This window comes from Brachyhypopomus gauderio, unplaced genomic scaffold, assembly GCF_052324685.1.
Source record: "Brachyhypopomus gauderio isolate BG-103 unplaced genomic scaffold, BGAUD_0.2 sc37, whole genome shotgun sequence".
Classification (NCBI taxonomy): Eukaryota; Metazoa; Chordata; class Actinopteri; order Gymnotiformes; family Hypopomidae; genus Brachyhypopomus; species Brachyhypopomus gauderio.
Window position 1 is genome coordinate 3,540,023 of NW_027506867.1, and position 15,116 is coordinate 3,555,138.

The 15,116-nt window shown below is 44.1% G+C and overlaps 4 protein-coding genes across 5 annotated transcripts; 2 read left to right on the forward strand and 2 right to left on the reverse strand.

The window, feature by feature from the left end:
- Positions 1–5,422: 5,422 nt before the first annotated feature.
- Positions 5,423–6,625, forward strand: LOC143485605 (persephin). The gene is made up of 2 exons (XM_076985096.1): positions 5,423–5,534; positions 5,771–6,625. The coding sequence occupies exons 1-2, from the start codon at positions 5,456–5,458 to the stop codon at positions 6,205–6,207; spliced, it is 516 nt and encodes a 171-aa protein (XP_076841211.1). The 5' UTR covers positions 5,423–5,455; the 3' UTR covers positions 6,208–6,625.
- A 227-nt stretch (positions 6,626–6,852) lies between these two features.
- wdr83 (WD repeat domain containing 83) lies at positions 6,853–9,162 on the reverse strand. The gene is made up of 9 exons (XM_076985095.1): positions 8,859–9,162; positions 8,665–8,785; positions 8,478–8,583; positions 8,287–8,335; positions 8,070–8,196; positions 7,717–7,784; positions 7,496–7,604; positions 7,248–7,362; positions 6,853–7,112 (listed from the first exon to the last, which is right to left on the reverse strand). The coding sequence occupies exons 1-9, from the start codon at positions 8,959–8,961 to the stop codon at positions 6,957–6,959; spliced, it is 954 nt and encodes a 317-aa protein (XP_076841210.1). The 5' UTR covers positions 8,962–9,162; the 3' UTR covers positions 6,853–6,956.
- A 1,231-nt stretch (positions 9,163–10,393) lies between these two features.
- Positions 10,394–13,463, reverse strand: sde2 (SDE2 telomere maintenance homolog (S. pombe)). Of its 2 annotated transcripts, none has more exons than XM_076985094.1 (7): positions 13,334–13,463; positions 13,063–13,180; positions 12,593–12,704; positions 12,296–12,465; positions 12,020–12,125; positions 11,211–11,826; positions 10,394–11,087 (listed from the first exon to the last, which is right to left on the reverse strand). In XM_076985094.1, exons 1-7 carry the CDS (start codon positions 13,430–13,432, stop codon positions 10,854–10,856), a joined length of 1,455 nt encoding a protein of 484 aa, XP_076841209.1. In that variant the 5' UTR covers positions 13,433–13,463; the 3' UTR covers positions 10,394–10,853. The 2 variants fall into 2 exon arrangements, with proteins under 2 accessions (XP_076841209.1, XP_076841208.1); XM_076985093.1 differs by having other exon boundaries at positions 10,405–11,090.
- Positions 13,464–13,707: 244 nt separating this feature from the next.
- mrps28 (mitochondrial ribosomal protein S28) lies at positions 13,708–14,369 on the forward strand (the record flags this gene model as incomplete). The annotated part of the gene is given in 3 exon segments (XM_076985098.1): positions 13,708–13,888; positions 13,891–14,007; positions 14,010–14,369. Coding segments are annotated over 3 exon segments (525 nt in total), but the record flags the coding sequence as incomplete, so codon positions are not given.
- Positions 14,370–15,116: the final 747 nt, after the last annotated feature.

Genomic DNA, 15,116 nt, shown 5'->3' on the forward strand with positions numbered 1-15,116 from the left:
TCCAGCACATAACAGCAGGATGCAATATGCTAGCCAGTTAGAATATACATGGAATGCCATAACCAAGTGGCTAGATAGATAGATAGACAGACAGACAGACAGACATATTTCTAAATCCAGCTGTAAAAATGGGCCAGAGGGGAGCCATTCCTTCTCTGAGCTTCTGCAAGGAGAAAGTAAGAAGATCAGTGGACGTACAGTGGAATATCCCCCAGGAATGTCCTTACTCAGACACTATGGAATCCAGCCCGTCTGAGCCTAGAATGGCAGGAATCTCGTATTAGTGTCACACAATGGAAAAAACACTCTCACCCACACTCAATAAAACACACGCTTAACACACGAGGGAGGAGAGGACTTACAACACAGCAGACAGATCAGAATGTCTGGCTGGAGCGTCTTATCTGAGTGTATACCACAGGAAAGTCAAGCTTTCGCTCCCTCACACCCTCTCCAACATCTCATCAGCCACTCTGTGCTTAACCTGCTGCCAGTATCCAAAAGATGATTGATTTTCTCATCATCTCTTTGCTAGATGAAATGTCCTGATTATAGAGATTACAGAATGTCTAATAACATCCAGAAAATCTATCTGGAGAGTCTTTTAAGAGAGAATTTCCTCTCAGTATTCTTCATCTGAGAGATCTTGGGCAGGTGGGTGTATCTGGAAAGGGCAGAAAGATTTGCTGTTGGAAAACAGATTGACAGTGGGGCACAAAAATAGCTTATGCTTGGAAGTTTCTTCTGGATCAGATCCGCTGGGAGACCGCTGCACTTGGTACTGCACACAAACACCAACTCGTTTGGACTTGTTGTGCAAAGCACGAAAAATAAGTGTGTCTCATCTTTCAGTTGAATCTCTGTTATAAATATACGGACGTGAATTATATCAGTTGTGTGTTTCAGATTTGTGCAATAAAAGCTCAAAAGCATACTGAAGCTAACATGGCACTGACCAAGAATGCTGTCAAAATAAATACATTTGCGATTTTATGAGATATAAATTTTCTAAGCTTAGAATTTTATAAATTATTACCTCATTTTTATTTCAGACATTTTTTTGACAAAAAGATGCAATAAAATTTCCTAAAATAAATGTAACATGACCTTCATAATTGATACAAGAATTCTGCCTTTACCCCATTTAGTATAAATGAAGAAACTAACTAACACAAATTTAAAAGACAGATGGGTAGATGTAGAAGCCTCAGTCTGATCACACAGGAGGAATCCTGTTCCTGCTCCATGGTGGACCTTTAATCCTCATCACATTTAAAGAAAATATTATTATTAGTGCTCTATTGATTTAACATAAACCAAAAGGGCTTGTAAATTCTGTATGAACTCATTTATCTTCAAATTGTTCACCTTATTAAGCAGATAATAGAATTTTTTCATATTTCAAACATTTTGACATCATTATTAATTCTATACAGATCTCTCAGACATTACAGCATCATTCTTAATCCTGTACAGATCTCCCAGAAATTACTACATCAATTCTACTTTAAACACTCCATGTTGGGGCATGCCCAGGTATTCACAAACCTATCTTGCAAATGTGAAATTCTGATCTTTTAAAACTCATGGGGCAGTCATGGTCCTGTGGTAGGGAATTGGTCTTGTGACTGGAGGGTCATGGGTTCAATTCCCAGGCCTGAGGACATGACTGAGGTGCCCTTGAGCAAGGCACCTAACCCCAACTGCTCCCCAGGCACCGGGCTAGGGCTGCCCACCGCTCTGGGCACGTGTGATCCACAGCCCCCTAGTAATCACTAGTGTGTGTGGTCTAACTGCACAGATGGGTAAAAAGGGGAGGGCAAATTTCGATTGTGGTGAAAAATCACAATTGACAAATATGGCACATTTACATTTTACAGCATAGAATTCTGCCATTTTAATTAAAACTCATGGAAGCATGTATTTCAAAAATGGAATTCTGCTTTTTAAAAGTCATGATAGCATGCACTTCTAATTTAATGTTTATTTACCCATTAGAAAAACAAAAGCTAGGTAGCAAAATCCAGATCTGCTAAATGCCATAAATGTAAAATCCAGTTACAAATATTATTTTCAACGATAATAAAAATGAGGAACGGCAAGGAAGATCGGGTACAATAATACATTTTATTTTTATAGTGCACACACACACACAAAAGAAAAGCTTAATCCCAGAGAAGAAAGAACAGGGATGAAATGAGCAGTAAGAAGTAAACCATAATTAATGACAATAAAGGAAGTTGTGAACAAGCTACATAACAAGTTTATTTTGACTGAATGTTTTTTTTTAAGTGAGTAGAGTGCTGGCTGTATATTTCTTTTTCTACACGTTTATTACTCATGCCTCTGGTCCAGGGGCGAAGTGGGTGATGGGGAGTATAAAGTTACTGTGCAGTCTTTGAGCTAAGTCTATGTCGATTCTGCACAAGCTAAACATTTGTAAATAGATAGATAGATGGATAGATACTTTATTTATCCCAGAGGGAAATTCCTGAATGACATTTTCTAAATGACATTTTCAGGCAGTCCAGTAAACAAAATGTTACAGTAATCTAACTAGAGAAGACAAATACCAATATTAAGCATTTTCTTAAAATGCTGTAGTTTAAGGAAAAGTGTATTCATATAAACAACCTGAAGAATTTACATGTTAAAATTGTAATATCAGAGGTGTCAATTCCAGGTTCAGAAAGTAAAAATCCTCACCAGGATTTTGCTCAGGCTTCCTGGATTGTGTTGATTCCACTAATTTTACCTGGATTGCACTAATCAGAAAATCTAGCAAGCTTACGCAAAATCCTGGTGAGGACTTTTACTTTCTGAACCTGGAATTGACACCTCTGTTATTGAAATATAATAAAATGACTGCAACGTTTCCCTAAAAGTCAGTTTCATGGTTTTATCGTCTGGTTTTACATTTTGGGGTTGATATTCAAAATCCACAGACAGCGTTCTCTCTCTGCATTAGACCATTAACATTGCTTTCTTAAATGAATTGAAGCTTATTGTTTACCAAGATGAAAACACTGGCTAGACTCTAATCATTCATTGCTACACAGATTGTCCGGTGAGGTGAAGAACGTTTCTGTTTATCATCTCACCACGTCGTTAAGGATTGTTGTAACAGTAGCCTATTTACTAAATGGCTATAGGCCTACTATACACCGCAGTGGACCGAGTATCGACATCTATAGTCTACTATAGATTTTTTTTATATTTTCCTAGTAATTTCCCAATTGCCTTTTCTATAACATTTAGTAGTATATTATCACTGGGAGCGTACATTCCTGCTTAATAGTATCATAATGTCACAAAACAGTTTCAGTGAACTGTTTCCCCAGCTCCCGGGCGCGAAGACACGGTTTGCCGAGGAGCGAGGTGGGCCGTAAAACACTCCCCCTTTACTCCTGAACGTTTTCACGGGACAAACGGGAGAAGTGTCTCTGCACGACGGTTCGTCCGAGCGTGTATGACCTTAATGTGGGTGAGGTGAACATGTTAGCTGAAATAATGAAGCCCGTTGAACCAAGCTTCAGTTTTCCGCTTCAATTATGTCCTGCCTTGACCACACCGAAGCTGTGCTGGATATATGACTACATTGTATTATTTATAATAACTAACACCACTAGATGTAGGGCGGCATGGTGGTGTGGTGTTTATCGCTGTCGCCTCACAGCAAGGTAGTCTGGATTCTTGGTCTGGTTTGCTCTGTGTGGAGTTTGCATGTTCTCCCTGTGCCTGCGAGATTTTCTCCGGGTAGTCCGGTTTCCTCCCACAGTCCAAAGACATGCGTTAGGTTGATTGATCACTCTGAATTGCCTGTAGGCGTGTGTGGTGAACTGGCGACCTACCCATGGTGTACCCTGCCTTCGCCTGGTGATGCTGGGATTGGCGGGATTAAAGTGGTTGAGATGATAGATGGATGTACAGAATTTGCTGTAATATAGAAGTTATTCATGTATTCGTTTGATGTGAGGGTATATGTAAAATGTCCCTAAAACTCTAAAACGTCTGAACATTATTGATTGTCACTGTATGAACATTATTGATTCTGTTTGCTGTGGTGTTTGATGTATCTACAGGAGGATTAATCAGAACCATTAAACTAGAACCAAAGCTAGTTATGACAGAGGTTAAGACCAGCAGACTGCATATTAATCCGTTTATTAATAAAATGATTAATAGTTTATTAATAAAATGATTAATAAACACTTACAGAACTGATTAAAATAAAATGACCAAGGAGTATTCAATAAAATAAAATTTTATAAATACCACACAAACTGTTCGAGTGTGATGTTACTTATGTTACTCAGACTCATGATACTCAGACTTGGGCAGTATTTATTGTTGATAAATTTTAAATATCTGTTATATTAATTATTCTTAGAAGGAATTGTTTGATTTTGATTTCAGAAACTGCATCAAATAGGCCTATATGTTTGATATATCAGCTGATAATTGAATTCAGCAGATAACAATTCATTTGTTCACTGGAAATGTAATGGGTTTAAAGAACAGGCAGAAGAGGCACCTGATTAGCCCAAAATATCAACTCTATCAAATCTTGGGTGATTAAAATACCTTGTTTTCAAGATAATCGAATTGGGTCATCTTTTAGGACTACAAGCCAAGAATTCCTTGAGAAAGTTACACATATTTAGATGTACACAGCTTGACATCAGAGTCAGTGCAAAGCCAAGCGCTCTTATTTTGAGCATGACCTTATAAGTGCAGGGAGTTAATGATCATACTGCAATTCTTCTGCCAGTCAGACACATCCCACATTTCGTCTCACATTCAACTCCTCACAGCTACTTAAGGAATGCTGGCAGCAAAAAAAAAAGGCACAGTTCTCTTAAAATCCCTGAATTTATGTTTAGATTTCAGGAGAAGGTCATCTTTCTTGGAATTTTCAGAAGCAAAACTGCCATAGGCTTTGTTTTTAATTATGGTTCCTCTTTGCTTCCCATCCCTTTTCTGTATAACCCAATCGCGTCTGGCTCTTGTCGTGTCAATCATGTGTACACCAGTCACTGGTCCTGAGTATTAACTCATCCTGTTGTGATGGGTCTGGAGTGGGTATGTGACTGGTTAAGCCTTGATGGCTCCATATCCCAGCATCCCAGAGACCCCAGCCTCCCCGTGAACATCCCTGACTGATTTACCTTCATCTCCCATACGCTCCGGGCCCTGCACTGGAAAAACACTCATGACTGTCCAAAGACTATATTTATGCCATTTTAATATACATTTTTCTGAGATCAAACTGCCCTCAGCCATCTCGTCCAGTTGATTGGCCGCCCCGGCACAGGTGAGAGGGGAGGGGCTTGGACAAGCCCTCTTGCAGCCTCTTCGTATGAGTATATATATGAAGTCCAGTCTCCGCCACAGCTCAGTATCTCATACTCACTCCCCCGATCTCTACAGAAGGACGAGAGCAAAAACGAGAAGGATGCGTTCTCTCCTGAAGCTGACCATGCTACTGTTCTGTGTTCAAGCGGGAGAGGGTCACTGGCTGCACACATTACTGGGTAAGTTCAAAGGTCACGACTCTCACATGGAATGCCAACTGAGATTTTGGGTATTGCAGAATGACCCTTTCTGTGAGTTTTAGTACAAATGGTGCTACAAGTTTTGAGCTTTAGGGTTTTTAGTAGTTTAGTAATACAGATTAGTGAGATTAAATCGCATTTGATCTTCAGAGAGAGGCTGGTCATTGGCGAGGCCGTGTCTAAACTACTTTATGCTCTCCCTTCATCTCATTTAGTGTCAGACACCCAAGAGCAGACCAGCTCCTCCAAATCTGGGCTCCAGGAGGAGAGGAGCCAAGACGGAGGAACCAGGGAGGCCCGGGGGGGCACAAGGAGGCGTTTGGGAGGGGAGGGCCGTGAACGACGGAGCACCGAGGACCTGTGTGCCCTGCGCACCATCCTGCTACGCGTGAGCGACCTCGGCCTGGGCTACGACTCCGACGAGACGGTACTCTTCAAGTACTGCAGCGGCACCTGCCCCCACCTGCCCTCCAACCACGACCTGACACTGGCCAGCCTGCAGCACAGCGGCGCCCTGCGGCCCGCCGCGCTCGGCACACACTCACCCTGCTGCCGCCCCACCCGCCACGAGGACATGGCCTTCCTGGATAACACCCACCGCTGGCACAAAGTGGAGAAGCTCTCCGCCGCGGCGTGCACCTGCCTGGCCTAGAAGGGCCGGGCAAAAGAGGCGGGACGTGCCGGACAAGACTAAACCCACGATTGGCTGGCGAAAAACTGTGCACCCCATTGGCTTACAGATGATGAACATTTGCATTTCAAAGATTTGCTCGGGCTGCATGTAAGGTTGAGAGATGGCAATTCACCCGTGTTTAAGGGACAGGTAACATAGCACCGCGTGTGTGTTGGCATGAGGTCGGTTGTACTTGCTTGCTGTGCAGATGCCATTTCTTTAGCTAGTGTTGCTTTCCACGACGCCAGAACAACTGTAGGGGTTCAGCCTCAGGTTCTTACGACTATATTACCTGGTTGCTGAAGAGGAAAAGGCTGAACAAAAAGCAGCCCAAAGCCCACCAACACTATATTTATGCATCATAAATTATTTATTTATTAACATGTTTATTTATTGTCATCTTTCTCCCCCTGTGCGCTGTACATTCTGTTCCAAATAAAACAACCATAACGTTTATATGACTGGACTCATTATTATAGGGACTGACATTAATTTGGTTCATTCAGTACTGGCTGCAGTTTGTTTGAAAAGAAACAAGCTACAACTGTACTACTATGTAAAGTTGAGATTTCAAATTAAACTATTTTATCCTTAAATCTTTTAAAACAAGGACAATAAAATGAGTTGATCCGAACATATTTATTCATAGTAAGGAACAAAAATAGCATAAGATCAACACCAATATAAAGATAAAATTTACATTATTGGTGAGACATTTTCACCAGTTGCTATTGATCCATATTATCCACCTCAGTTTCTTCTGGCTCCACCCCCCAAACCTGCACACGCCCCTCCATGGCTGTCAGGAGGAGGGGCTCAGTCGGATGGAAGGACAGTGATTGGACAACAGCTTTGCCCACAGGAAGCTTCAATGTTAGCGAGCCCTGCACAGGAGCCGGAAGAAGGATCATTAATGAATGGTTTAACTAATCCAAAAACTGGAATTAGTTCTTTGTAGTTCTCTAGTCTGTTTGGGTTAAGATGGGTCTTTGTGCAGCATGCGAGAATCACATACGCACCTCCACCAGGTCCCAGATGTACACGTGGCCGTCCTCTGAGCAGCTTAACACATGAGTGTCTTTGTCTGACAGACAGCAGTCCAGTTTATATTCTTTATTCTGGTGGCCGGTGTAGCTACACGGTAGTACCAAATACACAAGAAACGGAATAAACCAAAGCATAATTGAAAGGTTGAGTTGGTTAAGTACTATATTTGGGAGTGACAAACTGTGTGTGTGTGTGTGTGTGTGTGTGGCGGTGGACTCACTCGCCCAGCATCTCCCCAGTGCCCTTATCCAGCAGGCGCACTGTAGAATCCAGACTGGAGCTCAGAGTACACTGGCCATCCTGAGTAAAACACACACACGTGATGGGACCTGCGTTACAGATACAGACACAAACACACACAAAGATATTTACAAACCGGCCACACAAGTCCCTTTATAGTCCATGCATGGATTATTAAGTCTACATGTAAGAGACACTCACTGTCAACAAAGTCAACATGGAGCTGGCCCATGCGTAGGTCGTAGCGTCTCACTCTGCCATCCACCGAACTGATACAGACACACACAAGACCAGACACACCATTTGTTCACCAGTTATTTGTGAAACTAGACCCATGTAGTTGAAATGCTGATAAGCTTAAGGCAAATACGTCCAACTATTCTGCAAGGTTCAATATGACCATCACGTGAAGTGAATAGGGAATTACTATCCCTACAACCTAGAATACAGTTCTAGAAGTTAATACTGCTCTATGGCTAAATTTAGCTTTGAACAGCAAATTAATGAGGCAGAGGAGCAGGGAGGGTGGCTTTGCTTCTGTGTTCAGTCCTGACCCGGTCAGCAGCTCGTGCTCGGACACCTTCAGACTGCTGACGCCGTCTCGTGCCTCGTCCAGAACCTGAATTGGCTCCATCCTCCGGGAGCGCGTATCCCAGCAGCGCACCGTGCCGTCTATAGAGCCTGCAACACACAGAGAGACGCTCGTATGCTACAGTACAAACGGCAAGTTAGTGTGAAGTGCAGTGAACGCTGGAGTTTGGACACACTCACCTGACAGCATTACTGTAGCCTCTTCATTGAAGCGCACACAGTTCACCCTCTGCAGTTACACACAGGGGGGATACAAGACTTTTATGAGGACATACATGAATGAATGAATGAATGAATGAATGAAATACATGAACATGAGACGCAGCCCATACATTTTATTAATGTCACTGGCATTAGGCGTTGTCTCCTACCCCTGCGTGCCCGCGGAGTTTGCGCGTGACCTGTCCCGTTGCGACGTCCCAGAGAATCACGGTCTTGTCCGAGCTGCACGAACACAGCTGGCTGTTGTCGAAAGAGCTGCAGGAACAGAAAACAGCGATGTAGCGCGGACGGAACATTAAACCGGGTTTCACCAGCGGACGGTGGAGGGAGACGCACCCGTCAGCGTCGAGGACTTCATATCCGTGGCCGCTGTAGGTCTTCAGCTGCACTCCTCTGCTCACGCTCCACAGTTTCAGCGTCTTGTCGCTTCCGCACGTTATCAAATAGTTGCCGTCGGCTGAAAAGGACACATCTTAACTTAAATACGGCTTACGGCACCGATAGTTATTCGTTATCGAGGTAATTATTACCGTTAAAGCGCACCGCTCTGACTGCGCCCTGTTGGCAGTCCACCGTCCGGAGACAGTGTCGGGGCAGGCGGGGGGCTTCGGGTCGCGGCTGCGGGAAAGCCATTCCTGCCGCTTACACGAACCCTGCTGGTGTTATCCCGGCAGGAAGCATTCTTATATGGCTTTTACGACCTTCTACTTTTACACAGCTAGAGTCTACGGCGTGAGTTAACTTTTTAAACATGCAAACTCGGCTGTGCAGCGTGCCTACACATTTTCAGCCGCCATGTTGAACGTTGTGGATTTCTTCTGCTTCCAGTGAACGGTTCATCACTTTTTGCGCTTTATCGCCCCCTGCTGCATTAAAGTATATGCAAAGCAAATTAATCAAAATGACAAGTCACAACACAACAGGGGTCATTCCAGGATTTTGGTACATTTCCTGTCCCACCACTTACATTTCAAATGTACATATCCAAAACAATTTTTAAACAATGTACTTGTTATAAGACAAACTGTAAAATTTTGTGGAAAAATAAGCTCCTTAGATATTATTCAAAAGACTGAATACCTTTGGACCACCTCAAAAAATGGCCATTTTCTCTTGTCCCACACATTGGGTGACCAACTCCTTTGCCAAATTTAACAATTAAAATAAGCTCTAAATAAATTACTTCCTCTTGTATATTGTTGAAATGCATCTCATTCACTTATGAAAACAACTTCTTTGGTCTACATTGTATTGCATGTCACAGTTTTTACACTATTAAGTTGTGTCCGACAACATGCGCGCAGCCCTGTTACCATAAAGAATTTTATCTGGCAGAGAAAGGGTTAAAAATATTTGTTTACTGGCACAAAGGAATTTGTATCACAAGCACATTTCCTGCCCACATGGCAAGAAAAATGGTAAGTGCTCTAACAATTTTCAAGGTTTTTTCCAGATGTTTGTCCAAGTTGTGTGTGTCACTCAGTGAATGCAACTCTGTTCCTCATATTGTAAGACTAATATTGAGTAGAGTCAAAATTTACTTTATATACTCATATAACCATATTTGTCCTTGATCTTGTATACATAGCTAAATTTTACAGTGAGCATCTGTTCCTGGGGTAGACCACAACTTAGCCTAAATTTGCAACCCTGTTAGTCGCAACCGTTACTGCATACCAATTTACTGCACACCAATCTAATAATGAAAAAACTGCTTCCATATCTGAGCTTGACGAATCAAACTTTTTGATAGTATAGAACCTGTAGCTAAGAAATACGTGACTAAAAATGATCAAATTTTCACCCCTGAAATGTACCAAAACCCTGGAATGACCTATAGAAGTGTTTCTGGACGAATCATTGTACGCAAGGATTATGTATGTTTAGCCAGAAACTAGTTTTGTTTGCTAGTTAATTCGTCCAGAAACACTTGCGTTGTGTTGTGACTGGATTTGCCTGTAGCACACGCATTGTCATTTTGATTAATTTCCGTTACGTATTTTCAGCGCGTATTTCCTTCCTCCGAGTTTAAAATAGTTGCCCAATTGAACAATTAGAACCCAAGGCTCCATTTCCAATCTATAATTGCATGCAGTGGCCACTGGCTAGCAAACCTGGATGTACTTCAGTCAGAAAAAGACAAGACACAGAACTGTGAAATTTTACTTTACAAAATTAAAAAGACACAACTACAGGAAATTTGAGTAAAAAAAAAAAAAAACCCTGACCTGAACCTTATACGGTTTGGTATTTGTCAAATTGCTATTCCATATCACCATTTCTTTCCTCTCTCTGCACAGAACACCTATGTACTCATTATTAACAAATTAAGTTCTAAAAAGATTCTTTCAAACACAATGAAAACAGATTCAGAGAGCCTAGATCCGACCCTAAACCAGTGAGCACAGAATCTTACAGAAAAAAATTCCAAGGAATAGCAAGTAAAAAAATAAAAATAAAAAAAAAAAGAAGAAGGAAAAAAACAGCAAATATCAGAAATCAAATAATCTGCATGTCTGTCCAGGCTATTTCTTCTTGCCCTTGCTGGGCTTGGCCAGGAGTGCGGGGTCAATCTGGTCTGGCTGCAGGCCTCTGACGGAGTGGAGACGTGCTGCGCGCTGCTGTAGCGTCCCCCCACACTTCAGCCCCCTCTCCATCAGTTCCGCCTTCAGCCGCTCCAGACCAAAGGCCTCCAGCTCCTCCGCCGTGCTGACAGAGAGCAGGTCCAACGGGCCCTCCACCCGACACAGTGGCTCCACCTGCTGAGATGGACAGAGAGAGAGAGAGAGAGAGAGATAAGTGCATAAGTGCAGTTATAATAGACTGTGAATGAAGCTCAGGAACAATGCATGCATCTCTCCGTGTCCAAGCATTTCTCTCACCACTGGTTGAGCGTCTTTGCTTTCAGCCGGGCGGCCATTACTCTCCCCCATGTCTTTAGTGTCCGTGGCAATGGCCTCGTCAATTTCCTGCCCATCTCCAGGACTGTCGGTGTTCTCCTCCACTAGAGTACACTCCCCAGTACAGTCCCTTGTCCCTGCCTCCTCCTCCTCTCCCACTTGCTTCAGACTACGGCAGGGGGAGCAGGTGCCTGGGCTGCTGCTAGTGTTTGGACAGTCCTGAGGCTCAGGATCCTCACTCCCCCTGCTGGGGGCTGCTGGTATTGCAGAAGGCAGAGAGCTGCCCGATGCCTCAGATTCCAGATCCTCACTCCCCCTGCTGGGGGCTGCCTGTACTGTAGTCGCCGTAGAGCTGCCTGACGGCTCAGATTCCAGATCCTCACTCCCCCTGCTGGGGGCTGCCGGTACTGTAGTCGACGGAGAGCTGCCCGAAGCCACAGACTGCAGATCCTCACTCCCCCTGCTGGGGGCTGCCAGTACTGTAGTTGACGGAGAGCTGCCCGATGCCCCAGAGACGGAAGGTGAGCTGGATGAAGAGGGTCCAGCTTCACAATCATCACTGTCTCCATCCGAACTGTCCAAGTCTTCAAGACCAGTCCTGGACAATTTAGTAACATCATTCCATTACATGCTGTACAAGTATGCTCGAATGTACTTCAGTAAGAACACAGCATTTGGATCAGATCCTTCATTAAATAAAGAAACCCAAATGAACCACCCAGATTCTGGCTGTCCAATACTGCCACTCCAGTAACGACTTCTTTCTCACTGCACCAAGAGTGACTGCTCACCAGAAGCGTTTCCTCTTCGTCGAGGCCTGCTCGTTTTTCTCAGCCAGGCGTTTGCGACTTGGACCCTCTGTGGCCTGCACCAGCCCACTGGAAGAGGCCTGCATGCCTGCAATGAGGAAACAATAAACGCCATGAGCAGTTTTTCGCTCTCTGACAGACCCAACGTAAGAAAAAAGGAACTGAGTCAGTGTGACTACGCGTCAACAGTTTCTGAGGCTTTGCAAAGCAGCGACGCAGAACGTCCTTACGTGTGATGGCAACAGAAAACACGCGCACCTTTCAGTACGGAGTCCTCCAGTCTCTCCGAGAGATCGTGGCACTGCTGTTCGTAGTCCACATCTGTGAAATAGTGCTTCGGCTCGGCCAGTTTCCTCTGAATGCGCTCCAGACGCCGCTGCTCCTTCTCTGCTTCGCGCTCTGCCTGTTTCTTCAGCCACTCGGCCATTCTGCACGCAGGGCGACACAAACGCAGGCCCGTCACTCCCATCCACAACTGGCCAAAGAAGACTGAAACAATCCATATATGAAAAAGACACAGGTTCTGGTCTATCTGGAAACCGTATGTAATATTACTCTTTTTCATGATTGACGTCGCGCAGTCTCCGTCCGCTCAGGTCCCTACACGCCTCTCGGTTGGTCGTCTTCTCGATTTGCGCCCCAAGTGCCCTCAGCATGGAGCCGAAGCCTGTCAAACGCAAAGACTCAGGGTGTAAAGAAAGGACGTGAATTTGCGTTTATGCAGCTAATGTTAGAGTGACTATATTTTCATTTGGGAAAACCAGGACACCTTGGAGCGGGGGGGGGGGGGGGGGGGGGGGGCACATATACTGTGGCATAGACTCACTTAACATAGGCCCACGTAATCCTACAATAACATGATATTTTCAGTTGGTTTATTAAACTTTTCAGTAAAAGTCAACAACAAAAAACTTCAATAACAAATAATAGTCCAGTAAATGTAATTTAAAAACCAGGACAGGACGTGAAATACGGACGTTTGGGTCACCCTAGCTAACCCTTGTCACCAGAACAGGTTCTCTTACCCCCTTTGCCTCCACACAGCCGGAACTCCAGGCGGTAAGTTCCTCCAGCTTGGAGTTTGTTGTTGTTGTCGGATATTCGGCCATTGTGTTTAATGTAGAAATCCTCAGGCGGGATTCCCTAAGTGAAAAAGGTTAAAGATCATGTAAGTCTAGTCTAAGCAAAGTAACAGAAAGTCGGAGTGGCAAAGATTAGCTTTCTAGCTAACTAACTCGGCTAGCCACACTGTTCACATATTCACATGGACTATGAATGTAACACAGTTTAGCTTACTTCACTGGAGACAATCAACTCCTTCAGGTCCCCTACGGTTGATCCACGAACAGAAAGATTCAGAAATCGTGAAGAGTTTGAGACAACGAAGACGTCCATGTTGTTTACTACACCGCACCGAGGTATAATGACCCGGAAGTGTTATATCTCACCACGGAGGGTTCATAGTGTGAACGCCAAAACATTGTAAACACCACAATTTACAAAGTAGCCCATTTTAAAATACAAAACATCAATGTCATGTAGTTTCATAAGTTATACAAATCTTTAATTTAATTTTAAATGTGGTTATATGTATTGTTAAACTCCCAGAATCCTCTGGTCCAACCTGTCATCGTTTCAAAATGGCGTCCTTGTACAAGGTTGGTGAATAATGCGTGTTGCAGAACGTCTTTCCTCACAAAGCTCAAGTTTTTATCCCCAGGTCGTTTTGCAGCGCCGACGGAAGCTCCTCTACGAGCGGGGACGCGACCACGGACAATACATCCCCGAAAAGTGGGTTCGCTGCCGCGTTCGACCTCCACTCGGAGCTGAAGCTGCAGCAGGAGTCCCCGCAGACCCACACCAGGTCCGCAGAGACGACCGCTCGTTCGCCTCGTTGCTGCGGCACTCCGCGTTCACGCAGATGGGTCCGGCCAAGGACAAGATCGTGATCGGTAAAATCTTTCATATCGTCCAGACGACCTGTACATCGACTTCGGGGGCAAGTTTCACTGCGTGTGTAAGCGGCCCGAGGCGGACGGAGAGAAGTACCAGCGGGGCAGCAGGGTGCGGTTGAGGCTGCAGGACCTGGAGCTGACCTCACGCTTCCTGGGGGCGACCACCGACACCACGCTGCTGCTGGAGGCGGACGCCACTCTCCTCGGACTGTTGGAGAGCAGAGACTCCAAAGTGCGGGAGTAGGACTTCTTCAGTGCCGCTGGACATGACTGGGGTCACGGGTCTGCTGTGTATAATCTGTTTATGTATGCTCGAATCTACCAAACACACGGAACCACTTCGGATGCTTTACACCATTAATAAATACACAACGCAAGATGAATTTGTATTTTTGATTATCACTTTATTAATGTTAAGCCGCATCACAAGTGAACGGCCAAAATAAGCTTTAAAAATTATTAATCTTTGGACTATGTTCGTGTCTGAGATTGATAATCAAATTGTTTTTGCATTTTAAGATGAGTTTAGATACACTGACAAAATGTTCAAGCTATACATAATCTTTATATTCCTACTGGATACCTAGTTTTACATCTACAACCACAACCTGTGCCTTGTTATTCTTTATGAGGAAATCCCTGACTGATCTATAACAAGACCTAAAACATGCCTTTCTATGTGATTTTTAAGGACGGCGAATATAGGGTAAGCTTCCTATCAGACAATGAGTACAGTCATTGTAACAGTATTAACAGCAGCTGTTGTGATATCTCTACAAAATGAGAATAGTGACATGCACTTAGTCACAGTGTTGGATTAAATTGCTCGTCATGCAGCAATATACACGCAGTCGTGTAGTGGAAGAGATGCTATTTAGCTGAAAGTCAGATTCACTGACCATCTGAGTAGCTAAGCTCTTGCATAGTTAGTACATGTCTTCAAGTTGAAGCTAAACATAATAAGCTCCGAGATACTAAGGTGTATGGCGAGTTTGTTTATGATTTATGTGGATAAGGCGGCCCGTGTGGGTCATCCAGGCATCTTTGGGTTGGATGAGGCAAACGGAAGCTGTGAAGTAGTGCGTTTGTTTGGGGGGGGGGGGGGGGGGGGGGGGTGCGGCCCC